The 26,504-nt window shown below is 50.4% G+C and overlaps 1 protein-coding gene across 2 annotated transcripts in view; it reads right to left on the bottom strand.

The window, feature by feature from the left end:
* The window catches only part of TEX264 (testis expressed 264, ER-phagy receptor), a 128,720-nt gene that overhangs the window by 9,643 nt on the left and 92,573 nt on the right, over nucleotides 1-26,504 (bottom strand). For both annotated transcript variants that reach the window (XM_077822676.1, XM_077822677.1), the window contains one exon: nucleotides 16,776-16,941. In XM_077822676.1, the coding sequence (XP_077678802.1) occupies nucleotides 16,776-16,941 (166 nt within the window). The remainder of the gene's footprint in view (nucleotides 1-16,775; nucleotides 16,942-26,504) is intronic.

Here is a 26,504-nt window from a genome sequence, read left to right as displayed (position 1 = left end):
TCTTAAAATGCTGTTTTGCTTTGCACGTCTGTCATGTGAAGCCAGCAATGTTCTTTCCAAATGAAATTCCACAGGTAATTGCTGCCCAAGGAGACTGGTGCCCGCTGGAAAACTACAGAGAGGCAAGGGGAGGGAGGGAGCTATTAGGACAGCAGAGTACTGAGTGCAGGCAATACATGTCCCCGATTCCTGGGAGAGAGCTGTGAGCACAAGCAGCAACGTATCTCCTTTCCTGGGGCAGGGGTGTCTGCCAAGCCCTGGAAGTACAAAAATACTTAGCAACAAACACACTCTAGGAGATGGGACCCTGAGCGATTCATGCTTGTAGGACTCTCAGGCAGGCACTTGGAGAGGGGCTGAGACCCAGCAGAACTCATTTCATATGGAAGCCCAGGGCAGCCAGCCAACTAGCCACTCGGAGATGCACTGAGAGGCAGCAAAATGCTCGACACAGAAGCGAGCAGTCTGCCAGGAGGAGAAGGGCTGAGACAAATGTGGGTAGACGATTAATTTTGCCAATTTCCACCAAGAAGAAAAAGTTACAACAAAAATCATCATCACAATCGAGCCCTTATGGGTCCCTTTGCCTCTGAATAGCATGCTGGCTCTAGTCCATTGCGGTCAGGCCCCGAATGACACTTGAGAACTCTTAGCCTGCTCTGATTCTGAGCCGCATCCCCAGATTACTATCTCCACAATCGCGCGGCCTCATCCCCAGATCGCCATCTCTACCATGTGTCCGCTTCCCCAGCCCTCCGTCTCCACCATCTGCATCCCCAGTCCCTCCCACCTCCATCTCCATGATCTGCGTCCCCATCTCCAGGTTGCCACCTCTGCATCCCAAATCCCAGTCCCTGGATCACTTTCTCAGTCGTTTGGACAACAACACCATTAAAAAGCTGAGAAAGATACAAGTGTGTCAGGTTAAAAACAGACTTAGTGCTGTCACCAGGGCAACTGGCTGGATGACAAAACCTGTCTGGAAAAAATCAATCATTGTTAATTATGACATCAGTCTGAGTTGTGACAACAGCATCCAACAGGGGCCTATAGGGAAGGGGCAGACTATCTGTGTACTAGAGCAATCCCGTGTAGATTTCTCCATTTTAGAGTCTATCCCGCTCCTTCACTTTGAGGAACCTTCCTCCAAGGGACTCCTGAACCAACACTGACATTCCATCAACAACCACAAACCTAGAGCTCTTCCTCCAAGCTGGTCTTGTGACTAAGCCTAGGGGCTTTCCCAGCTCTGCCACAGCCTCAACTTGTGACCTTGGAGAAGTCATTTTGTCAGCTGCAAAATGGGGATAATAATATACATAACCTAAGAGGGGGCATGAGACTTAATTCATTAATTTTTATAAAGTGCTTTGAGATCCTCAGATGGAAGGTATGAGAGCAGCGCTATGTGTGATCCTAAACTCTCCTTAGACTGTAATGCGCAGATCCTCAAAGGTATTTAGGCTCCTAACTCCCTTTGAAATCAATGGAGGTTAGGCACCTAAATCCTTTTGAGGAGCTGCTGGAGCATGGACCATTGGCCCTGACTCTCCTCACGTTTACACCACTTTTACTCCAATGTAAATCCACCAAGTTCAGTGAAGCTACTCCTGATTTACTTGGCAAGAGAGGAGAACCAGGCCCCTGTGTGTGTGTGTCAAGCGTCACGCACATTGATGGTGTTGTCAATAACATTACTGAGGATGGCAATGATCTCTGGCAGTTGTTAACATCCACTTCGGCTCCCTCTTCTCCAAGCAGAGCAAAGAACAGTCCAAGGCGCATGTGTAAACCTCGGTGCATAGCGACTCCAGCAAGGGGGAAGGAAACTAATGGAGATCTCTCTCCCTGTATGCACACTAACCCCCCGGGCTGGAAATGCCGCTGTCGTGGTGATCTGATAGATATACAGCCTCTCCCAAGGCTCCCAGTGTTTTACAGGATTAGTCTATATCCACCCAAGGATCACCTCACATCACCCACCTCCAGGCTGGGATGGAGCAGGTGCTTAGCAGCACCCAGCAACACCACACTGCAATTTAGGGAAAGGAAGGGAAGTAGCTCATCAAATTCAAGCAGCAGGGAGAGTTTAAGGAAGCAGAATGCAGTTACTCAATCTGCAAATGTGCAAGGGGCAAGACTGGAAATCTTACTGATCACGACTTACCAGCACTTGGCACCAAAGCACAGTGCCCCACATGCACTGGCTCAGGAGTCACTGAAAGGGCAGAGCGCCACCTACTGCACTGCCACCGCTGCTGCCTGCAGCGGCCTCACTTTCCTTGAGGGTCTCCCACCAGCCCCCGCCACCAGCCGGGGGGAGAACCTGCGGTACCTGAAGAGATCGCAGCCCAAGGCGGCCTGGCTGCAGTGTGCGGGGGGGAGAGGGGAGAAGAGAACTGGCAGATGGTTCAATGAAGGGATGAAAATCAGCTGAAATTGATTTTTCTTTTTTCCAGCTGAAAGACAGGGGCTGAGCAGCTGCGGAAGAGGGTGGCGTAATCGAATATTTTTCCAAAAACTCCACTAAACTGTCATACGCTCTTGCAGTTTTCCCTTTCCCATGGCTGCTGATTACCAAGGGAATCACATGGCAGCTTCTGATCAGCCTCCTCCCCATTCATGCAGTGAGGGAAGTGGTGCAGATGGGACTGAGTGCCAGGCCCAGGAGAAGGTTTCCTGACCCAGTTCCGTGCTCAGTCCTGTTCCCGCTAATCAAGAGATTCCTGCTTTGAACAAGGAACTGGCATCTCGACTACAGAGCGCTGAGGAGACCTGTGGGACTGGGGTCTCTCTCTTTGCTAACGTGTTCTTGCTGCAGATCTCCTTCCTTTAGTCCATGCTCCCTCCCCATTCAGTGGCCAGCCTGCCAAAGGCATGGTGCCTCTGTCTTCTGGGAGGGGTACGACTGACCTACTGACCTGTGTTGGGTCACTGATATAGCAGAGAGGACCTATGCTTCCCCTATTCTCAGGCCCTGTCTGCTTCGCTCGCCATCCTCCCTTTCCCCCAACACACCCACAATCTCCTCCCGTGAACCAGACGGAGCTGAAGTTGCGAGATTATTTCCTGACGAACAATATGTTTTTTAACTTAGCGGAAATGTAGTTTCTGTGTCAAGGTGACTTGATCTTGTAGGAAAAGCATTACACCTGTCTGGGTTTTCCCCCTTGAATGAATGAATGTTTATCAGGCACTTCTCATTCTGGGATTTCTCAGCACTTTGCAGCTTCTGTCTGGCTCAGTGCACATTCACCTGCTGAAATGGAAACACCTCTGAGGTGTTCTACCCCTCTCCTCTGCTTTGGGGAAGGGGGAGGAGGGGAGAGGGGAAGAAGAGTGAGGGCTTCTTTTCCCAGAATTATGCCTGGGATGGGAGATCCAGGCTGAGACCTAGCAGAACTCATTTCACACCAGGTGTTCTGGGCAGTTAAATGCCTAATAGAAAAGAGACTGAGGTCACCACAAACTCATTTCATGCAGAGTTAAAACAAGGATTGATCTAATAGCCCGGGTGTTAAGATGTCCCCCTTGCCTCCGTGTGAATTTGTTGCTGGCAGGAATCTTTCTACAGGTCTAAGCACAGAACTGGTTCAAGAAGCTTTCTCCTGGGCCTGGAGCTCATTGTGCAGCCAGGATCAATGAAGGTCACAGCATCTCAGCACCTTGATGAGGAAACAGCACAAATGCCCTAGTCCTGGAATGATCAAACTAGACGGATTGCTCTACTGCAGCGGTTATCACACGCTGGGCCATGTAGCATTGGTGGTAGCAGGCTGCAGGTAGACAGTAGGCAGGTTGGTTTGAAGTACAGGGTCGTGCCCAGAATCCATTCTCACTGCACTGATTACCATGACCAAGGTAGCATGCCAAGGACTTCTCTAAGTTTTAGGTGAGAGAAATGAGGTCTCTCAGTCTGAGAGCTGCTGCTCTACAGGGTCCTGTGTGGCCGAGCGTACTGATTCTGGTCTCAGTGGACTTGGGAACCACTTTGTCTGCAGGGCTCCTGATACTGGACTGGCTGGTCAAATTCTTCACCGGCCGTATGGCCTTCTTCAATTCCAAGAAAGGGAAGAACAATGAAAGGAAAAAGCAAGAAAAAACATCCTAGTTCTCTGAGGTCAGCAGTGCTGTGTTTCACAGAGTGCTGTAGACTAGCGGAGGGTCAGACCTGCATCCACCGCTCTCTGCACTGAATACCCTGTCACTGCACACCAGGTGCAGGCTCCCTGGAATCACGGACGACAAGTTCCCAAGGGAGAATCTCTCAGAGTCCTCCCTGGGGACCAGCTGGGGCAGTGGAATGAGAGGATGAGCCTGGGCTGGCACATGCAGAATTAACACAGCTCTCATCTGAAAGGCTCACATCCCAACGTCCGCCTGTTCCCTTTGGCTTTGTGGCTGATTATGAATTTTCATGCTCACTGTGTGAATGGGCAGGACTTGGAAAGGCCGATTTGGTTACTTTAATAGTATCTGCAAAATGAGCGTGTCCCCACAGGCTTGAGATAGAGAGGGACTGTGCCAGTTTCTCAGCCCAGCAGCCTCCAAATGCACTTCTCTCCTGCCCTCCCAGTCCTGGGCCTCTGCACAGCACTGCCAATGCCCCTCATTCCTGCTCACCCAGTGCTGGGCCTGGCCTTATCAGATAGAGCCAACCACTCAAACTGCTTTATAGGCTTGGGATTTCCACGAATTTCCACTCTGGATTAGCCTGGGGTGCCTGGCTCATTTCACTTGTTAATTTATCCAGATGTCAACCAGGGGGGGTTCTCCCCTGTTGTACGAAATCCATTGCATAACCAAGAGGAGCGTTTATTTTGCTCAGGGAGCGGTTGTATAAGCAGCCACCATGAACTAAAGGAAGAAAAGAGGAGAGAGAAAGTGCCAGCCTCAGAAGGGAAAAGCATTAATAAAGTTTACCCAAGGTTTCAGGCTCCAATGTGCTGCTCCACCGTTCCGTAACCCCCAGCTGCCGCATCTCTCTGTTCCATACCGAGGGCGACAGGAAATAGCTTCACATCCCCTATAGCCAGGCATTTACTTTTCCAGCTCTCTATCGCCTCCAATCATGTTTGAACAGACTCAGCCAGCCACTTCGGCAGACTCCTCACCTTCTGTGGAGGGCCCTGCATGTGCCACCTGCTGCCCCGAGTGAAGAGAGACAGCGACAGAAAAGCCCAAGGGCGGACAGGGGATGGGCCATTGGGTTGCTGTGGGATCCCCGCAACAGTGGGGCAGTTGCTGTGAACCTGGGCAGGTGCTCCCTGGAGGAATCACTCCAGTGGATTTACAGCAGGAGGGTCGGCTAGAATGTAGCTATCACGGAACTAGTGGATGGGGGTTGGTTGAGGCAGGATGACCAGTCTCTTTGGAAGTCCAGGCTTCTTCTGGGAGTGGCAGAATCTTCCCTCATTTCACTGGTACCAAGATTTTAGTGCTCAGCACATCTTCTGCCCAGGGTATTCAATCCCCAGACACCTTCAAATCTGTAACAAACACCCAATCAACTCAGGTACCACCCATGTTACCACCATCTCCTGCTTGAGTCAGACAGCCTCAATCAACAATTCCTCCTAGCCCTGCAAGGACTTTGCTGCAGCCTAACATTCTCTCTACTGCCCTCCTGACTCTCTCTGCCCTCTTTGCTATGCCCCACTTACCCGGCCCCCGGCTAGTGCAAGGACACCTCCTCTGCAACTCCAGGCTTGCATCAGCTTTTTGCTTCCTCAACTTCCCATCTCATTTGTGAAGCGTTATTTGCCTCCTACGTCACTGCCTGTTAATCTCTCTCCTTCTGTCACTATTGCATTTAACTCCAGAAAGCATACAGAGTTTGCATGAGAGAGGCTGGACTAAATAAAGCCGAGTACTGTTGTGGTACTGGCACTCGACCCGTGGCAGTTGCTGATCAGCAAGGACTCCAGCCTGGACCTCCGCTCCAAAAGAGGCAGGCGGAGGAGGTGGTAAGAAGCACAGAGTAAGGGGATCTTGATGCCCTCAGCTGCTCACTGTGAAGAGCTGATAGTTCCGTACCAGGTTTCCTGGCCAGGCCCCTGGCACAAAAGCCCCTTTCCTACTCCCAAGGTTCCCTCAGGTGCATGCAGTTCCTCTTGGGGAGCCAAGCTTGTCAGCTAACCTCAGAACATCCCAAATGGGAGAGTGCCAATTTTCCTGCCTCCATCTCACCTCCACAAATGATGCCATCAGGTCTCTCAGCTCCTGTCCCCACTAAGTGCAGAAAGGGGCTAACCGGAGAGTGCACCTGCCCAGAGGTACTGACCAGCATTTCATCACCTGGGGCAGGGCTGGAAAACTTCCCCTCATGCCTCAGCCTGAGGCCTAAGCTCACTAGTCAGCATGAAACATTCTAGTGACAGTACGAAGGCCATCCCCCCACCCCAAACCACACCCCCTGACAATGAAAGGAATAAATAGTTGATCAGTGTTTATTGTGCACTGGATATAACTGTGATGTTAATCAGCTTTCCAAGAGTCTCAGGCTGGGCACCAATAATGCAGCCACCCACAAACTGTAGCCACTTATCCACATCTTGGTTAAAATATTTTTTAAAATGAAAGCTTAAGCTCTGCAGAAGGTGACACCACTCTCCAGGGACCGCTTCCTACTCACTCAGCTGGGGAAGTGTTTGAAGCCCTGACCTGGGTCATCATACTTGGGTCTGACACTGACATCCATGGGAGATGTTCGCTTCCCATGGAAAGTAGCGTATGTATCCCCTAGGTCCCACTAGAGGCTCCCTGAGAAGTGTGTCAGGTACTGTACCACCTCTGAAAAACCAACAGACCCTCTCTGACAGCTCCTATAAAATCGCTGTATGGAATCCACTCTTAAGAATACTCTAGCCAGCCATTATACTGGGGATACATACACGGATACATCTGCCTATCTCTGCAGATGCTGGGATGCACACAGACTGACTTATAGTTACTCTGTGTGTGTGTGTGGTCAGAGTCAAGGAGGAGAGCTGGACACACCCCATGGTGTTGCTGTCTGAATGTGTCTTGCACAAGATCTCTTCACTCTCTTGTCTTGTCTAACTCTCCTTCACGTACCTGCCTCCTGACGTGATAGGGTGAATCCCCGTGTGTCTCACTCTTCGGCGCTTTCCCCAGCTCCAGCTGTGACGCAGTCACTGAAGCCGCTTCAGGCAGGGTGCGAAAGTTTTATCTGCAAAATGTGGCGGTTTGGGTGTGGAGATGCAACCAAGTGAAAGCCAGACACGCTGTTATTTATTCTGCTTCTCCAAAGACAACTGAAACCAGAGATGTGGCATCACACCAACAGGCCACAGTGGTGCCCAGATGTGCCACTACAGCGGACACACAAACCAAGAACTTGGCACCAAAAGAAGATTTTCTTATTTAAAAAGAGAGAGAGTTTCAGACCAGCTTGGTGTAAACTTAGTGATGGATCTCTTCTGATTATGAAGGGATCTCCAGGCTGTGGTCACTGGGAACCTCGGAGACCCAAGGAGACATGGGTAATTATTATAACAAGTTTATACTATAGTAATATTAGAAGTGGGTCTGAGCCGCAAAGCTTGGATCTGGATCACCACATTTCAGAGATGCCTGGGTTTGATCTGCCCAATGATAAAGATAAGGATCAGCCATGATGTTAGAACCTGGATCTGAACCCTCCAAAGTTAATTTCCAATTTATAGAATTGGATGCCCAAGCTCTTTACAACCCAATGTAGAGGTAATGCTTTGCACAGCCCTAAGCTGCAGTCAGCTCTGGGGTGCAATATGGCAATCACTCTGCACCAGCTACACTCTCCAGCATTTGTTGGCAGAGGAAGTGAAGGATAAGTTCTCTTTTGAAATTATCGAGTGAGTGAGGGTGTTTGGGATGCCAGAGTAATTATTTAATTGCAATTTGGCCAGGACAAAAAAATCAACATTCTTACTCTTGCCAAAAGTGGCATGGATATTTTAATGGGTCTCCAAGTCTCCAAAAGATGACACTCCCCCATCTGCCTGTATCCATCTGTCATCTCTTGTCTTACGCTCAGACTGTAAGCTCCTTGGAACAGGGGCCATCTTTTTGTTCTGTGTTGACACAGTGCCTAGCACAATGGGCTCCTGGTCTGTGTCTAGTAATCCTAGCCACTTCGGTAACACAAACAAACAACGATGCTTCCAGGAGCACGGCACCCCTACCACCACACTGGACGCTAGCTCAGTACAGATCCCGAGGGAAGAATGCCTCCTACCGGGTCACCCTCACTACACCCTGCAGCACCCAAGCTGCAGTTGGTGCTCAACCATCCACGTACTGACCAAATCTGTCACATCTCACAGATATAACGGTACCTAAGAATCCCCTTAGGAACTGCAGCACATCCCGTGTGTGTGTCCTGCATGGGTACAACAGGGAATCTGCAATGTTTTTAACTCCTGGGCTATCACTGGTTCACCTCCACTAGTGCTAGCAACGGAGGGCATAAACCAGTGTAGAATGGACAAGACAGAGCACAGGTGTTCTTACCAATGTGGGATCATGGTGATGAAATTCCCACACCCTGTTTACACTAGTGCGTCACTACAGCTACCACCACTGGTGCAACGACTGGAAAGTGCTGGAGGAGATGAGAGCTCAGACGCCAGCAGAGAGGATGCCCTATTACTGTGCTCTGCCAGTGCAGCCAATGCTGCAGGTTCCTTTCCCCTGCCTAGGATGTTTGACTGTAAGGGGAGCTCTTTCCTGGGATGGAGGATCTCCCCTAAGTAAGCTGTGCTGTGCGGGAGATTTGCACAGCCCTGAGTGAAGCAGGTTTGACAGAGAATCATCTTCCTGAACCTCCCTGGCTGATGTGGGGCTGAGACAGCTCTCAGCAGAAGAAAAACACTGTATGGCTTCTAAAGGGTATGACAAAGCTCTGTCCTTGTCTCCATGGGTCCCGCGTTTCCTGGCTAGCCTCAGAGGCTCACTGTGACCCTCCACGTAACCCTTCTCTCTCTAGAGACAAGGGTCACAGTCTACTGAGTCATTTTCATCATAAGCCAGTGAGGGAGGTGAGGAGAAGCTATCCTCCCTTGCACAGTCTCTGTTGTCTCCCAGTCTCAGTGATTAATCGTGCGGCTGAGGGGGGGGGGGGGGAATGGAGGGGCAGGGGGAGGAGATGGGAGGAGCCTGGGCCCGCCCTCTACTCCGGGCTCCAGCCCAGGGACCCTAATAGTATCAGCTATGGTAGCTGACCTTTTAGAAACATGACACATACAATTCATAGAATCATAGAATATCAGGGTTGGAAGGGACCTCAGGAGGTCATCTAGTCCAACCCCCTGCTCAAAGCAGGACCAATCCCCAATTAAATCATCCTAGCCAGGGCTTTGTCAAGCCTGACCTTAAAAACTTCTAAGGAAGGAGATTCTACCACCTCCCTAGGTAATGCATTCCAGTGTTTCACCACCCTCCTAGTGAAGAAGTTTTTCCTAATATCCAACCTAAACCTCCCCCACTGCAACTTGAGACCATTACTCCTTGTCCTGTCCTCTTCTACCACTGAGAATAGTCTAGAACCATCCTCTCTGGAACCACCTCTCAGGTAGTTGAAAGCAGCTATCAAATCCCCTCTCTTTCTTCTCTTCTGCAGACTAAACAATCCCAGTTCCCTCAGCCTCTCCTCATCAATTCCCTGGGCTACATCCCCATAGTAGCCCCCACTTCCTCAAGCTCCACTTCACCCTTACCTCAGGGCCTCCTTCCTTGTGCCTGATATAGTGTGTACTGCTCATTCTCTCCAACAGCACAACTTCCTCCCACAGCTCCTGACATGCACACCCGTCTGACTAACTGGGAGGTTTTTAACTAGTTTCAGCCAGTCCCTGATTGGCTTCAGGTGTCCCAATCAACCTAGCGTTCTCCCTGCCTTCTGGAAAGGTCTTAATTGGCCTCAGGTGTCTTATTTGACCTGGAGCAGCTGCCATTTAACTTATCCTGGTACCAGGGATTTGTTTAGCCTGGAGCTAATATATCTATCTCCCACTACTTTTCTATAGCCATCTGGCCTTGCCCCGTCACAAAGGGGAAAGGAAAAGGGAACGGCCAGTGTTTTGCCATGGACGCTGTCAGATTCTGACAGGGAGCCACTCCTTGAACACTTCCCTCCAAGAGACACAGGGCCTGGGTTTAGTTCTTAGCAGAGGAGCAGCCGCCCGCAGAAAGCCCTGCTGCAGTGACACTAATTGCCAAGCGAGCAGAGAGGCCAAGGACTGCATGGTCCAGGGAGACTAAACTTCATTGTCAGCAGCACAGGTGGGCCCTTCACATCAGGACTGAGGCCCGTCACTGCGGGGAGTTTACACTGTTGCTGCCCAGCTTGTACGTGTCCAGGAGAAAAACAGAGAGCTTCACTCACTGGGGCCCTCAATCTGGCACCTTCTGCCGGCAAGAAACACTCTCTCCCTCCCGTACATGCACACTAAACAGACAACAACAACATCCCCCTTGGCAGCAGATTTGGTGTTGATGGACACTATGAAAGCAGTCTACAGGCCAGAACCATCCCACCATGAAGGGGACGCGGGAGACAGAGATCATCCTAGGGACTGGGGAGACAGAGATCAAGAGCGGGGACAGAAAAAAGGGGAAATGGGCTCCTGGTCTGTGTCTAGTAATCCTAGCCACTTCGGTAACACAAACAAACAACGATGCTTCCAGGAGCACGGCACCCCTACCACCACACTGGACGCTAGCTCAGTACAGATCCCGAGGGAAGAATGCCTCCTACCGGGTCACCCTCACTACACCCTGCAGCACCCAAGCTGCAGTTGGTGCTCAACCATCCACGTACTGACCAAATCTGTCATACCTCATAGATATAACGGTACCTAAGAATCCCCTTAGGAATTGCAGCCCATCCCATGTGTGTGTCCTGCATGGGTACAACAGGGAATCTGCAATGTTTTTAACTCCTGGGCTATCACTGGTTCACCTCCACTAGTGCTAGTGGAAACTCTCCTCATTTCTTTGGCTGTTTCGTTAGGAGGAAAGGGGAGCTTGTTATAAGTCATAAACACACCAACATTTGTTATCCGTGCAGAATAAGCAGGCAGAAAAGGGAAAGGTCCAACAGGTTCCATCTTGTCCTTCTCCCTGCCATGGTCCCTATGGGGATGGAATTAAGATCGACTAGTCTGAGGGAGAGGCAGGAGTCTTGCTGTTGCCACCTAACTGTAACCGCCTCCAGCTGCCATCGAGCTCGTGCCTGCGTCACAGGAATCTCTCCCTCTTTTAAGAGCTCACTGGCCCGGAGAGAGGGGACCGCCACTGACTGGGCCGAGCAGCCAGAGGGGCATGCAAGTGCCGGAACATCCAAAAGGCCTGTGCCACTCTGGGCAAGCGAGGGTTAAAAAGTGAAGCACAGCTCCGTGCATCCCACCTGGGAGCTGAGAGGATTCACCCAGCTTCAGCGGCCTCCCGCTGTGGCATAAGAACCTAATCCATAATTCTTCCTTTCAGCGAGCTGGCCCTCTCCCCACAGCCAGGCTCTGAGCCCTATCAAATATTCATTGCATCTCGTGCTAAATAATAGATCAATGTAATAACAGGCGAGTCGCAGCTAATCACAGCTTTTCACACCCCGCACAAAAGGCACCAGGAGATGGGCAGGGGCAGGCGGAGCAGCAGGGGTGCCCGCAGCCCAGCCTGTCAGGCTGAAATGGTGGCACACGGTATTGGAAATGGTAGTCCAGGCCTTGCCCAGGCCCCTCCCCAGCAGGAGCTGCAGCTGCAGCCCGCCTCTAAAGACGATGTCTTGTGACACCGGCGGGGTACCGAGCAGGTTCCTCTGGCACCAGGGGCTGGGTGGAGAGATACTGGAGAGCTCTGTGGAAAGAGAAAGGGAAGATACAGGAAGGAATGATCCCGAGGGGCTGGGTGGCAGACGTAGTGCCACAGCCAGGGCTGGTGTTCAAACCCTGCCTCGGGTCAAGGAAACACGAGAAGATTTGGCTGGTTCCAGTTTAACTCCCTGGACACACCACAAAGCCTCCAAGCAATTGAGTCTATTGCCAGTCTCTGCTTAAGGGAAGCCAAGGACTGGCATAGCAGTGGGTGCTGCAGGTCAGGACTGGGGAGCAGCAGCAGACAGTGTGGGGGAGCCCAGGACTGGAACAGCAGGGCAGGAGGGGGCAGGTCAGGATTGAGGGGCATTGGCAGAGCCATGCTGTACCACCACAGCTTCCATCTTAGAAGTGAGTTCCCTGAAAGTGGTGACTTCCCACCAGGGGACACCACAGGATGCCCTGGATCGCCCGTCACTCTGGCTAGATAGGCAGCAGGTATGACTGTAGAGATGCAGCTGGATCACAGGCAGCATCTGAGCTCATCAGCAGAGCCTACCAACAAGAATCAGTCTCCAGTCACTCCAGAAAGCACAGCCTTCCTTTCACCCACAGCAAGGGGGTACTTTTGTTTGCTTTGACCTTCTGTTCATTCCTGTGGCAACAGGCTCATGTCAGAGTGTGTCCCGCTGAAGGCAAGGCTGGAGTGAGGGCTCTGAGGGCCCATAACTGGTGCCAAAGCCCTTGAAAATAATTAAGCAAAAACAAAGCTAATTGTGACTGACACTGGCCCCCTGGAGAGTCATCAGTCTCATTCCGTCTTTCCAATGACCTTGATAACTGCAGAGCGGGGAAGGGAATGGTGCTGAACCACATAGGTGCCTGAGCACCCCAATTCCTCCCAGTATGCTCAATGTATATGCTGAGCGCTTCAGCCTCAGAGAGGAAGGCAGTCTTTGCCAGTGTGTAGACAGATTAAATAGACACATTGTGCCAAATCCAGTGAGCTCCCAAGCACCCGCCACTGTTATTGATGTCAGTCAGTGTGGAGGGCACTCAGCACCTCAGAGATCAGCTCGATAAGGAGAAAAGATGATAGACAGCTGTGATTTTTTTTTCAAGGTCACAGGATCACCGCTCAACTTCAAAACCCCAAGCTCTTGCTGCACATCTACAGGTCGTTGGGTTTTGAATGACACCGTTCGCATCAAAAGTCAGTGGGGAAATGGCAGAGCCTTCTGCTGGAAATTCACAAATGAAATCATTAATTCAAACAGACGTGGGAATTTTTAATACAGCTGTTTGTAAAGAGCTAGGAGAACTGAAGACAAAAGGTCCTGTATCAGGGCAGGGTATTATTAAGTATTATTGCTGTTCTGAAATCAAAGTAGGTTTAAAAAAAGACACTCTGCGAATTTCCTTTTGCCTAATTCTGAACGACATGGTTTTTTAAACACCCAGGAGGAGGGTTGGAAGGGGGGTATGTTAAAATCTTGCTGTCTGTTAATTGCTTTGGACCAGATGATCCCAAGATCCAGAAGTGACCTGGCCTTAGAATCGCAGCTGAATGAGAAGAGGGAAGGGAAGTAGAGGGTGATGAGAAAGGGTCCAACCCTGCTCAGTGCTGAGCACCCTCAATTTCCATTTGCCTCAGTGAGAGTAGGAGGGGCACAACACCACTCAGGCAATGCTCAGAATCTCACAGAATTGGGCCCAAAGGAAAGGGCACTGACCGTGCTCATCCTGTGGTCAGCTACCACCTGATATACATACAACACAACCAAGGATAACTAGGTATAAAGCGATATACACACGACAGTTACACTGATTTATACCCACTGAGAATCTGGCCCGAGAAGTGAGGTCCCCTGCGGGGAACAGGCCGCCAGCTGATCCCTTCGACATTAACCGCTCTACAGAGACCTTTACAAAATTAGGTGAATCAAGAGAGCAATCTGAGGGTCAAGTGCTGATCCAACCCGTGTAAGTGTGAGAAAACAAAGTTGTGGGTCAGAACTGGGCCACTGTGGCCTCCCCACAACACCCACATGACCAGAAAATAGGAAGCAGAAATCAAGAGAAAATGAATAAAGAAACATTGGGAGCTGGTGGGTCATTATATTCCTGACCCCTCCAGGGTATGTGGTTGAAGAAGCCATGACTTGGGATGAACTTGCTCTGAACAGCTTGCGGGGGGGGGGGGGGGGGAGGGAGAACATTTTTTAAAAAAGCAAAAAGAAACCTTTCTATTCAACTCACAGGCGAGGCCTGACTTTAACTCAGCTGTCAGAAGAACAGAGAGAGTGCCAGGGATGTCCCGCTCCCTGGATCCAAATGCAATGTTAATAGCCAGCGGGCAGCGCCAAAGGGAGACCTGAGAATTGCCTATTTGTGGTTTTTTTCTTTCTATACGTTCATGCTGCTGACAGGTGATGTATTGGCAGCTCAGGCCACTCCATCTCCACAACAGGAACAGCACGGTCAATGGCAGTTCGGGCGTCCCCCATGAATGGGCCCCAAACCACACCTGGGGGGACCCCTTCAAGGAGTGAGCTAGTTGTTCAATCCCCATAGCCCATTCAGTCCTTGGGCTCTCTACTGTGACTGCCAACAAGCAGGCCACATGTGCTGGGGGTTGTTTGATGCGGTCACCTGCCCACTAGAAACTGGCCTAAAATCAACAATTCATTTCACACTGGTCACTGAACAGCCATCAACGAGAAACCATTTTTGGTCGCTGCTTACCAGGACTGGATGCCGAGCAGCAAGCTAGAGATAAAAGTCTCTCCAAGCCACTAGCACTCCTCCCTGAAGAGGTGTTTTCTATCCAGCTGCTACTTGCATGGCCCCATTACTCTAGTAGCTGACTTAAGAGTTTGACTTCAAGGCAGTTATGCTAACACTGGTGAGATGGTGACATCAGAGAGATGTGTGGTGGGGTTATGACCTCTGTGGTAACTCAGCCAACCATCATGCAGTTGGTCTGCTCTTGTTCACACACTGAAATCCTACTGGTTAAAATGGTGTCACAGTTGCTTTGGGTTTCTTTGACATTATAGAATCACATGGAACAGGGCTGAAAAGGGCTCGGAATGGGTGTGAAAGGGGCAGGGCCCCCACAACATAGCACAGCTCCACCCACAGTCCCACTATTGTTTATGATCAAATGATCAGCAGTGAAGTAAACAGTGACATTTACATTCAAGGCAATTTAAACCTCTCAAGGCCGTTGTTTCAGGCTGGCTCTCTGCAGACTTGGGTGGACAGCATTGCATCGTAACTCACATATGGAAAATCCAAATGTCTCATGACATGAAATCCGCAAAGTAACTTCCTTCTCGCCCAGTCACTAGCCAGCAAGAGGAATTTTAACCATCTCTGGGGACCATTCCCTCTCATTTTCCCTCTCTCTACATAAAGAGATCCCTATTTTTCTATAGCTATATCAAAGCTAGGCCCACCACATATAATAGTGATCAAAACCCATGTTAAATTCAAGTCAGGTAATTCAGAGAGAAGGCTCTGAACACCTTAACTCTGCCCCTTGGGTCTATGCACTAGAGTTTTTCTCCACATTATCTCACCAAGTTAATACAGACCCCAATTTTTGAAACTATATTGACAAAAATGCTCACATGTAATCACAGCAAACAATTAAATGTGCACAAAAATGTGTCTGTTTATAAAAATCTGACCGGTCCAATGCTGTGCACACGCACCTAAAGTTATAGAAAAGAGTGCCAGTCCAGTGCAACAAAATACTGCATTGGTCCAAACAGCATGTTACATTACAGCGTCATGTGATCAGATCACGGATGAGCCCATTGTAAAGCTACACGAAATGGGGAAGAGCTGAGAGCACTGTGCAAGAGCCAGGACTCTGACCGGCCTGATATTGGTACTGCTGAATGAACAAAGATCTCAGAAAACAGCTTCCCCTTTTCGTGTTTATGGTACATGTGATTACAAATGAAAGAAATTCAAAATTAAAGAAGTGCAAAAGAAAAATATCATAAGGCTGTCCATGTGGAAAAGACGTGTATATGACATATACATAAAGAGTATGTCACATTTTTAAATGCTATTACATAAGTATATCTGACCTGAAATGTGCAAAAGGGGCTGCTTTCACAGTATTTCACAAGACAGTGTACCATCTAATGTATGTCCCAATGTAAAATATTTGCAGCTTATAGAGAGCAATTATGAGTCACATATATTTTGGTTCCACTAAAGTGTGGGCACATGGGGTGAGCAACTCGCATTCTGAGTTATAAGAGCAGTAGCGCCATGATAGGAGAGCGTAGCACTGCTGTCACGCCCCTACAATCACTTCCTTTCTAGATACACAGAGACTTCAGCAGATCTCGTTAAGCAGGTGCCATTGGATCATTCAAGTGCTGGCTCTAGAAAGTTGTTGTTTAATTACTCAGGACTCCAAACATGACAGATGCACAAGAGCTCAAGACAGAGCTACGTGAGGACAAAAAGTGACTACGACTAAGTTGCAGTAATCCAAATAATGCTATTATAAGTAGGGCAGTAGCACCATAATAGTTCAAATTGAGACTAGCTTACTGTTTATTTGATACTATAAGTATGACCATGTACTATGCAAGATGTGGCCTATACCCCAGGGGTCAAGTGGGTGACAAGATCGACACTTATTTCAATCTAAGGGATAGGAGGTGACTTGTTTGAAATCAGGAGTAATTGTGTTACAGGCTCTGGGCGCTGCTGGAACTTAATGGATGTTGTTCCTTTAAAGAAACAAGATGCTTCAATTCCAGCTGCTCAGTGAATGGAGGGGTAAAATCACCAGCCTCCCCCTCCACTGTGTCTGCTTTGTCCATATAGCATCACTGCCTCAGAGGGGCCTGGGGACACCTGCATCCAGACAACTCTGGAAAGCACTGACTTCAACAGGAAAGCAAGAGAAACATGCATGTGCCCTTCGGGTACCTGTGATATCTGTCTGTGCATCATCTGTCTCTGCTGCTCTGCTCTTCCACTCCATCTCTTTAAATTCCGGCACATAGAAGTCCCCTTGGCGTGCCAGGGGGCACACGAAATAGATGCGGTCTCCTTTGTAGATCTCCAGCCTGGGATGGGCGCACAGCTTCCTCTCCTGAAGGAAAGCACAGGCACACGTTAGCCATGCATCCTATCACTCTGCAAGCACCACGACATCACAGGGCCATCTCTCAGTGTGATTCTCTTGACCAGCAGTTCCCAGTCAGTGGCTTGTAACAATGAAGGGAGCTGTGACTCTACTTCTACCCTTGGTCTCAGGCCAAAATCCAGTCATTTGGACCTTGTCCATCTCAGACACCAGGGCCTGAACCAGTGAGATGCTGAAAGATGCTGACGCCCATCAACTGGGCACTGAGATATCACAAGAGGTGCCTTAGAAATACCATGGACAGCACAGGGTAGAGGAGAGAGAAGATAGTCAAAGGAATAGAGGATGCTCATCTCATCACAGGACTGGGCTCCTGGAGTTACCACCCAAACCACCATGCCCATTTCCACATTCTTCTCTCAAACATCACAAGAGCATGCAAAGGACTGTGGGAGTCATCTGAGAAGAATTTCAGTGAGTGGCTGCACAGGGAGGCCGTGGTATGAAAAGAGGCTGAGGATCTCTGCTCTGGACCCATGGAGAGGCCGCAAGGTTCAGAGCAGCCTGTTCATCGTATAGTGCCCTACCTGTGTTCTCCTTGGGGTGGAATGGTGATGCATTCTACTCTGAACTCACAGTGAGTTGTGGCCCTGCAGCTGTGCAAATTTAACCCCAGAGCATTTCCAGTTAGATAACAAAATCAATCCTAGTTTTCAGTATGAGTGTTTCAGAACACACTGATTCCTCAGAGAGTAACCCTCCGGGGGGGGCTAGTTATGGGGCAGGGCCAACCTTCGCTGGCTCAATGTGCTCAGCTGAGCAAAGATAGAGGATGCTGCATTTGGGGAGAATGCTAGATTCCCGTGGGTTTCGCTGCAGATCTTTCAAGTCAATCCCCAAATGACATTAGCTAGGATTCCATTAGGCGGCTTTCCCCAGAGCTGCCAGTACACTGGGTTATGCTACATCACACCCTGCCAACCTACATCAGCACAGCTTAACACCTGATGAGCTGCTACCAATGTCAATGGAGCCCACCCCACCTACCCCGTTCCGACAGTTACATCTGTCCTATGCACAGAGGCTGTGTCGTCACCAGGAAAAAAGTTGTATTTGTAACCCATGTTAAGCTAGCACGTGTTACAATCCCAGTGAAGACAAGGCATGTTAGCTAGTGCAGGTAAACCCTCGGGCTTTAACCTGTGTAGCCTGTCCTGCCATGAAGCCAATGAAATAGACTCTCTCTGCGACAGCCAGCATCCAGAGGGTTAAAGCAATCTTTCCGAGGAAGGGAAGCCAAAGCAAATCAAACTCTCTTCAACAGGACAAGCTGAAACTTGTGCAGAAGCCTCAAGGACTCAGCTCCTCTCCCACCAGCCTAGAGATGGGGTAAAATTAAATCCTGGTGTGAACCCCGCTGCGTTCAATGGATTTGCCGCAGGGATGAACTTGGGCCAGTGTCTGTGTTTCATTCGCAGGGCCCTGAGAAGCAGATGTTCCTCTGCTGTTGTTACTGAAGCACTTGGTAACTGACACGAGCAAGGGGGGCTCCGCAGAGGCCCGGCTACTGCTCTAACCAGGGACTTGCTGAGCCTGAAAGCCTCAGCTTTGGGGAGTGGCTGTGAGAGTCCTCAGCATATGCTCAGCACTTCTTGGAGTGATTCAGGTAATCCAGAAAAGACAGATCAAGCAGCTCCTTCCAGAAATGCAAGGGAAGAGGAGTTTGAGGTTACTTCATGAGATTTCAGACAACTTTCCCACCCCTGCTGCTCCCCTCACCCTTGGCCACAGTCCCCCATCCCTCCCTCCTCACTAGCCCACTGTAAGGCTTTCAGCGATCCAATGAGTCCAGCTCTGCACCAGCTGCTGGAAGAGGCAGTCTCGCTGAAGCATGCCTTTCTGAACCCGCAGGTGCCAGCTGAGCTGGACTGGGGGCGGAAGGAGGGCACAAACAGGAGAAGACTCACACTGGTACCATGCAGGATCAAACCAGCAAGGCTCAGGGGACCTGGGGGGATGGACTCCACATTGAAAGAACAGCTGGACGCTCTGACTAACACCCACACCTCGCCCGCCCAGCAGCTGTGTTGTTTGACATCTCTTACGGTTTGCCTGGCAGAGGGGGCTGACTGTTGATGGCAATGCTGCGATTTGGGGGCGGAGACGGCAGGCGGGTTGTTTTTTCTTTTAAAATAACTGGTAACTTTATTTTGGGATGCGCAGCACAGGCTCAAACCCATGTCCCCAAATAGCCCAATGCCGAGACAGCCTCTGCCAACTCGCTGCAGCATGATCCCTGCTCTGTAGCTGCAGGGCCTGGAAAGCAGAAGGGACAAAGGACACAAGCTGTATTAACAGAACAGCAAGAAAGGGTGACGGTGCTGGAAAGGGGACTTTAAACAGCAAGAAGAGATAAAGGAATGAACAGTGCAGGGGATGGGATACAGACACTCCTACATCACTAGCTCATATCCACTGTAAAGTCCTGATTGACAGCTGTGACCACAGACAGTGTACAGCCAGTTTGGGGGGTCTCAGTCTAGGTTCTAGCAGACAGGTTTCCGCCCTCACTAGCTGCCTCAAGAAGCCACTCTGCTAAGCAAATGGGCCATGGAGAATAAACTCCTTGAGAGAGTCTCTCTACAGCACTGTCACTGCCTCTTGTGGCTGGATTTTATCCCTCCTCCTCTGAGGTAGGGAGGTATCAACTCCCATTTTGCTGATGGAGGAAGTGAGGCACGGGGCAGTTAAGTGACTTGCCCAGGGTCCCACGGGGAGCATGTGGTGGAGCAAGGAACTGAACTCCGATCTCCCGAGGCCAGCGCTCTGTCCACAAGTCCATCCCCTCTTCTACTGCTCCGTTAATCCCATGACTATCACAAGCACGAAGGAAACATTTCTGTGTTTGAATGGCAGGGAGCAGAGCGGCACACCAGACAGAGCAGAGAACAGCCCTGCCGGCTCTTGAAAACCTTGGCCTGGCCCAAAATCCCACACCTCCCAGGGAGGGCAGCTCTGGGCGGCCTTGCCCCTGGCACAGCATCATTATGAACAAACACCAATGTTTAAAGCCCAGAAGGTTCACGCCAAGGGGGCCAGACCTGCGTGATTCTTTAGCCTTCTTGATTCCTGACCCAGAACTGGCTGCTTGGTCTAATAATGAAATGGGGGATACTATGCAGGGCTCCCCAGCTGAGGAACAGGTGGCTGAGCCAGGCTAGCAAAACCCAGGGGGTCAATAGCAACAGCAGGGCAACCTTTTTCAAACAATGATTCCTAGAGGAATCACAGTGAAGTGAGGGACAGTGTGTGAAGCTGCTGCACAAAGCCCAGGTGAATGGTTTTTGCCTGGGTGCCAGACACAGGGGTCCTCATCGTGCCCCATGACCTGTACAGCATTTACAGCGCCACTCCCCAACCACAGCTAGAGTGCACAGGCCACATCACTGCCACAGACACCTGGCCCCCCAGTACACACGCCCGCATGGCTGCTCATGGAGCTGGCACGAAGCATGTCCCAGGACTGGAGATTCCCCCATACAACCCCTCTACAACTCACCCCACACCATGCAGCGGAACTGCGATATGCACTGCATCTTAGCTTTGCGTGTCTAGGGGAGACAGGCTCTGGGGGAAATGTTTGTTCTCCCCACAAAAGGGGCTTTAGACAGCCTTGGCTGCTGCTCTCCCACAGCTCTGTTGATCCATCTGTCTTGATCTGGAGCACCCCCTGCAATTGCAGTCCTGGGAACCCACATGGTTCTGTCCTCAATCTTGACTGCAGCAGCCCCTGCTACTCAAGTGCAGAGCTCCCCACGCCACTTGATCCTGCCCTGCAACCACCTCTAGTACTGCACAAAAGGAAATGGGAGTGAACGGGGTGTGATATTAGTTCTGCAGGGAAATCTGCCTCTATCTGATTCATAAAACCAAGAGCTGATGAACTTCCCTCGGTGCCTGAGCTAGTGAAATCACGGACAATACCACACAGCAAACATCAGAAGCCACAGTGCCACTGCTGATGGCCACTGACTGCTGCCTTCCCCCCTTTCACACATGCAGTGGTAGGGCAGCAGCCAGCTCCCTGTCACCTCTCACTTAACAGCTGGTGAAAGCTCAACACCCTTCCAGGATGCTCCAAGAAAGCTGCCGGTTCAGACGCTGCATCAAAGCCATGCTAAAAACAGCTCCAAGAGCAGGCTGCTTGCTATATGAGAGGCGGGTGTTATTCCAATTCTAAAGAGAGCGAAGCTCAGCCACAGAGAGGTTACAGACAACATTCTTCGGAAGGGGCCACACCCAAGGCCTGATTTGTGGAAGCATGGCGCACCCGAGACTCAAGATGAAATCAGGGGATTCTCCAGGTGCTCAGCACCTCTGAAAAACCAGACCCAAAATATTTCAGGTTGGGCCTCTGAAAATTAATCCAAAATTCAATGGCCACGTCTGGAAATGTTGGTGTTAAGCTTTCTGTGCCTCAGTTTCCCCATCAGTGAAATGGAGATAATGGAGGAAATCAATTTCTTGTTCCAGTCTCTTCTTTGTCTGTTGCAGGAGAGCCGAAACCAGTCCTTCTAGCATAACGTTGCTACCCACGGAGCAGGTAATATCTGGCATGAGTCAGTGGAGTGTACCACTGTAAAGAAATCACATTTCTGACAAGGATACTGGTCCCTTCAAGAGGCTAGAGGAAACACGGACAACCTTCCAATCCATTTGAAGCATCTACAGCTCCTACTTGAAGGCAGGTGAAACAATATCAAACACAGATCAAAAACGGTATTAAATTAAAAGGGTTAAAGTTGTTTTTAAAGGCAGACCAGAGACAGCTCTCATCTCTCTTGGTTTTTTAAAATTACAAACCAAACAAGAACCCTCCCTGCTGTTGTGCCCCTTGGGCCTTTAACTCAACTCCATCAGGAAACTGAAGGTCAATAAGTTATTTTAGATTATTGCAACAAAGCCCAGAGAATGAACTTTCAAAGCTTTACAGCCTGCAGGAGACATGTCCAACTGGAACTCCAGCACCAAGAGTGGGCATCGAAACAACAAAACGGGATTTCAAACAGGAGGCACCCAACAAGGAGATGTTCCCAGGGCATCTGCATTGGAGAGTCTACGCTCAGGCTCATCATCTGCCCCCAACACATCCAAACTCAATGTTCTGCCCCCCTCCATGATTTGACACTACCCATCCCAGTATTTATACTCTGCCCATCACCATGATATCAGAATGCTTAATGTATATAAAAGATCAGCACAAGGTCGTAGTCTTTTCTCCTCTTCACATTCAGAAGAGGATAGGGCTGGCTAGAATTTAGCTTTTCTTGCTGCATATTCTCCCCCCACTTGTAAAGAAAGACAGAGTAGAGGAGTTTCTGTATTTTTACGTAGTAATGTACGTCACCACAGTAATGTTTACTGGCAGACTATGAAACAGAGGTGACTCTTGCCTGTGGTCCTGCAGGCAGGCAGGTTTGTGGTCATCCTCGTCTCTCGTGGAAGGCCACTAAACAGACATGGCTCTGTCTCCAGCTCCTGCCAGCCTTTTGCGATCCGGTAAGAACTGCATTGCACTTGATGACTGCAGGTCTCTCAGGAGTTTGTGGTCATGAAGGAGAAACAGTCTCTGGGTTGTTATTATGACCTAATAAGAGCTCTGAAGACCAAACTTAGGAATTCAAACTAACTTTGACATCCTATGGAGCCAACTCACGGGTCACTTTGACCAGGTTGTGCCTGACAGGATGGGATGAAGTCTCTAGCCAGCTTGAGGGGGAAGAGGATAGTTGCTATTTGGCCACCTAGAATCTGAGAGGAGGCCAGGAGAACTCTTAGGTTGCATATTGTGTTGACACTAGTGTGGCAAATGCTTTCTGTTGAGAGTGATGGTTTGGCTTTTGGCTAACTCTCACGTGCTTCTCTCTACCTAATAGCATCACTTCTTTCTTCCCTGGGTTTAATTTTAGCCAGCTGCTCCTCATCTAAGATCAGACCTCATTCAGGCACCAAGATAGTAGGGTAGTGGTACGGTTTGTTCTTGAGATAAAAGATTTGTAGAGATGGGCATCATCAGTGTATTGCTAGCATTTAAAGAGCGCAGGTGAAAAAACGGTTACCTACCTCTCGTAACTGATGTTCTTCGAGATGCGTTGCTCATGTCCGTTCCAATAGGTGCACATGTGCTGCGTGCACCATCGTTGGAAGATTTTTCCCCTAGCTGTACCCGTTGGGTCAGCTGTGGAGACCCCTGATGTGGCGCCTTTATGGCAGTGTATATAGGTCCCTGCCAACTCGCCGCCTGCTCAGTTTCTTCTTGCCTGAATACTCTGACAGAGGGGAGGCAGGTGGGATTTGGAATGGACATGAGCAACACTTCTTGAAGAACAACAGTTACGAGAGGTAGGTAACCATTTTTTCTTCTTCAAGTGATTGCTCATGTGCATTCTAATAGGTGACTTCCAAGCAGTTTCCCTGGGGGAGGGGTCGGAGATCACCTGGTTGCTGAGTGCAGGACTGCCCAGCCAAAGGCTGCATCGTCCCTTGCCTGCTGGGTAATGGCATAGTATGACGTGAAGGTGTGGATGGAAGACCACGTTGCTGCCTTGCATATGTCCTGGATAAGGACCTGAGCCAGGAATCCTGCGGACGACGCCTGCGTTCTTGTGGAGTGCGCCGTAAGCAGAGGGGCTGGAATTTTTGCCAGGTCGGAGCAAGTCCTGATACAGGATGTGATCCATGACGAAATGCACTGGGACGAGATCAGGAGCCCCCTCATCCTTTCTGCGATTGCAATAAAGAGCTGTGGTGTCTTACGAAATGGCTTTGTGCACTAAATGTAGAATGCTAGGGCACATCTAACGTCCAGGGAATGGAACATGCGCTCTCTGTTATTGGCATGGGGCTTAGGGAAGAACACAGGTAAAAATATGTCTTAGTGCACAGGAAACTGGGAGACTACCTTTGGCAGAAATGCAGGGTGAGGGTGTAGCTGCACCTTTTCTTTATAAAAGGCCATATAGGGGGGCTTGGAAGTCAGCGCTCTGAGCTTGGAGACCCTTCTGGCCAAGGTTATGGCCACTAGAAAGGCCAACTTCCAGGAAAGGTAGGACAGAGGGCAGGTTTCCATGGGCTCGAAAGGGGGCCCCATGAGTGCAGACAGGACCAGATTGAGGTCCCACTGGGGAACAGGCCGTCGTACCTGGGGATAAAGTCTGTCTAAGCCCTTGAGAAACCTACCCACCATGGGATTACCAAAGACTGACCCACCCGCTGCCCCCAGGTGAAAGGCCAAAATGGCAGCAAGGTCTACACTGAGAGATGATATTGCTAAACCTGCTGCTTAAGGTATAACAGGTAGCCCAAAATAAGGGGAATTGGCGTTAGCTGTGGTTCGGTTCCCCTTTGCCGAGACCAAATGGAAAAACACTTCCACTTTGCCAGGTATGTGGCACGAGTGGAGGGTTTCCTACTTCCCAGCAGGACCTCCCTCACTGGGTCCGAACACTGAAGCTCAAGAAGGCTCATCCATGGAGTTTCCATGTCATGAGGTGGAGGGGCTCCAGATTGCGGTGTTGCAGACAGCCATGGTCCTGTGTGATTAGGGTCGGGCACACAGGAAGCGTCACCAATCTGTCCACTGAGAGGTTCAACAGCATGGTGAACCAGTGCTGGCGGGGCCACACTGGCACTATGAGGATCAAGGAAGCACCGTCCGGCGAGTCTTGAGGAGGACTTTGTGTATGAGAGGGAAGGGCAGGAACGCATACAGCAGGTGACTCATCCATGAAAGGTGAAAGGCATCTGCAATGGAGCCTGGACTGTGGTTCAGGAAAGAGCAGAACCTCAGGCACTTCCTGTTGCTCTGCGTCGCGAACAGGTCTATGTGGGGAAAGCCACACCTCTGGAAAATTGAGTGTGCGATGTCCGGCCTGTGGGACCATTCGTGACCGTGAAATGAGCAGCTGAGGTGATCAGCTAGCTCCTTTTTCGCTCCTGGAAGGTGCGACGCCTCTAGGTGTATCGAGTGGGCAACACAAAAATCCCACAGCTCGAGGGTTTCCTGGCACAGGGGAGAGGAGCGAGCACCACCCTGTTTGTTTATATAGAACATCGCTGCAGTGTTATCCATCAGCACCGACACACATGCACCCTGCAGGCGGGCCTGGAACGCTTGGCATGCCAGACAAAGAGCCCTCGGCTCCCTTACTTTGATATGCCGGGATAGTTCTGTGTAGGACCACAGGCCTTGGGTTCTGATATTGCCCAGGTGCGCTCCCCAACCGAGTGCCGAGGCATCTGTGACTAGGAATAGCGTAGGCTGGGGTTTGGCAAAGGCACAGACAACTTGTGGTTGCAGCCACAAGAGGAGAGACTCGAGGATGGGGGGGGGAGGGTAACTATTGTGTCCAGCGGGTCCCTACCCAGCCTGTGCACCTCCGCCAACCATGCCTGGAGGGGCCAAAGGTGTATCCTGGCGTGCTGGACCACTTATGTGCAAGCTGTCATATGCCGCAATAGTTTCATGCAATTTCTGGCCGTGGTTGTGGGAAACCAGCAAAAGTTTTCGATAATGTCCTTGAATGCTTGGAAGTGCAGCTCGGGCAGGAACGCCCTGGCTTGCGTGGAGTCCAAGAGAGCCCCTATGAATTCTATTCTCTGCATCTGGGCCAGTGTGGATTTGGGCACATTCAATGTGAGGCCCAGCCTGTGGAATATGGCCCTGGCCAGGGACACATGCTCTGCAGCCCGTGCTTGGGACTTGGACTTGATGAGCCAGTCGTCTAGGTATGGGAATACTTGCACCTGACATTTGCGGAGGAAGGCTGCCACGACCGCCATACGCTTGGTGAATACCTAGGGGGCCGCCGAGAGCTGATAGTGCTGGCCACTGATCACGAATCTCAGGAATCGTCTGTGGGCCGAGATAATGGATATATGGAAGTACACATCTTTCAAGTCGAGGGCAGCGTACCAGTCCCCCAGATCCAGGGGAGGAATGATGGCGGCCAGAGAGATCATGCGAAACTTCACTTTCCTTATGAATGTTTTGAGGTCTCGCAGATCCAGGATAGGCCGGATCCCACCCTTGACCTTGGGGATAAGGAAATAGCAGGAGTAGAACCCCTTGCCCCTGAACTCTTGAGGAACCTCCTCTATTGTCCCTAGAGTGAGAAGTGATTGCACCTCCTGCAAGAGGAGTTGTTCATGAGAAGGGTCCCTGAAGAGGGACAGGGAAGGGGGATGGGAGGATGAGCGGGAACAGAATTAGATAGAATATCCCACCCCTGCTGTGCTGAGGACTCAATGATCAGACGTGATCTGGGACCAAGCACAGTAGAAGTGGGAGAGTCAATTCACAAAGGGGGGGGTAAGGATCCGAGACTGAAATTGATGCTCCGTCCTCGGGCGCATCTTCAAAAGTTTGGCTTCAGGCCAGGGGGCTGTTTGGCCAAACCCTGGCCTTGGCCTGAGGAGGACTGTGGCGGGTGCCCCCTATTATTTGTGCCCCGTCTCCTTTTCGAGTCTCGCCTAGGAGGCCCAGAGTAGAAGCGGGATGGGGGCTGAGG

Source organism: Eretmochelys imbricata, chromosome 7, assembly GCF_965152235.1.
Source record: "Eretmochelys imbricata isolate rEreImb1 chromosome 7, rEreImb1.hap1, whole genome shotgun sequence".
NCBI classification, from domain to species: Eukaryota; Metazoa; Chordata; order Testudines; family Cheloniidae; genus Eretmochelys; species Eretmochelys imbricata.
This window is presented reverse-complemented; position numbering and strand designations above follow the sequence as displayed.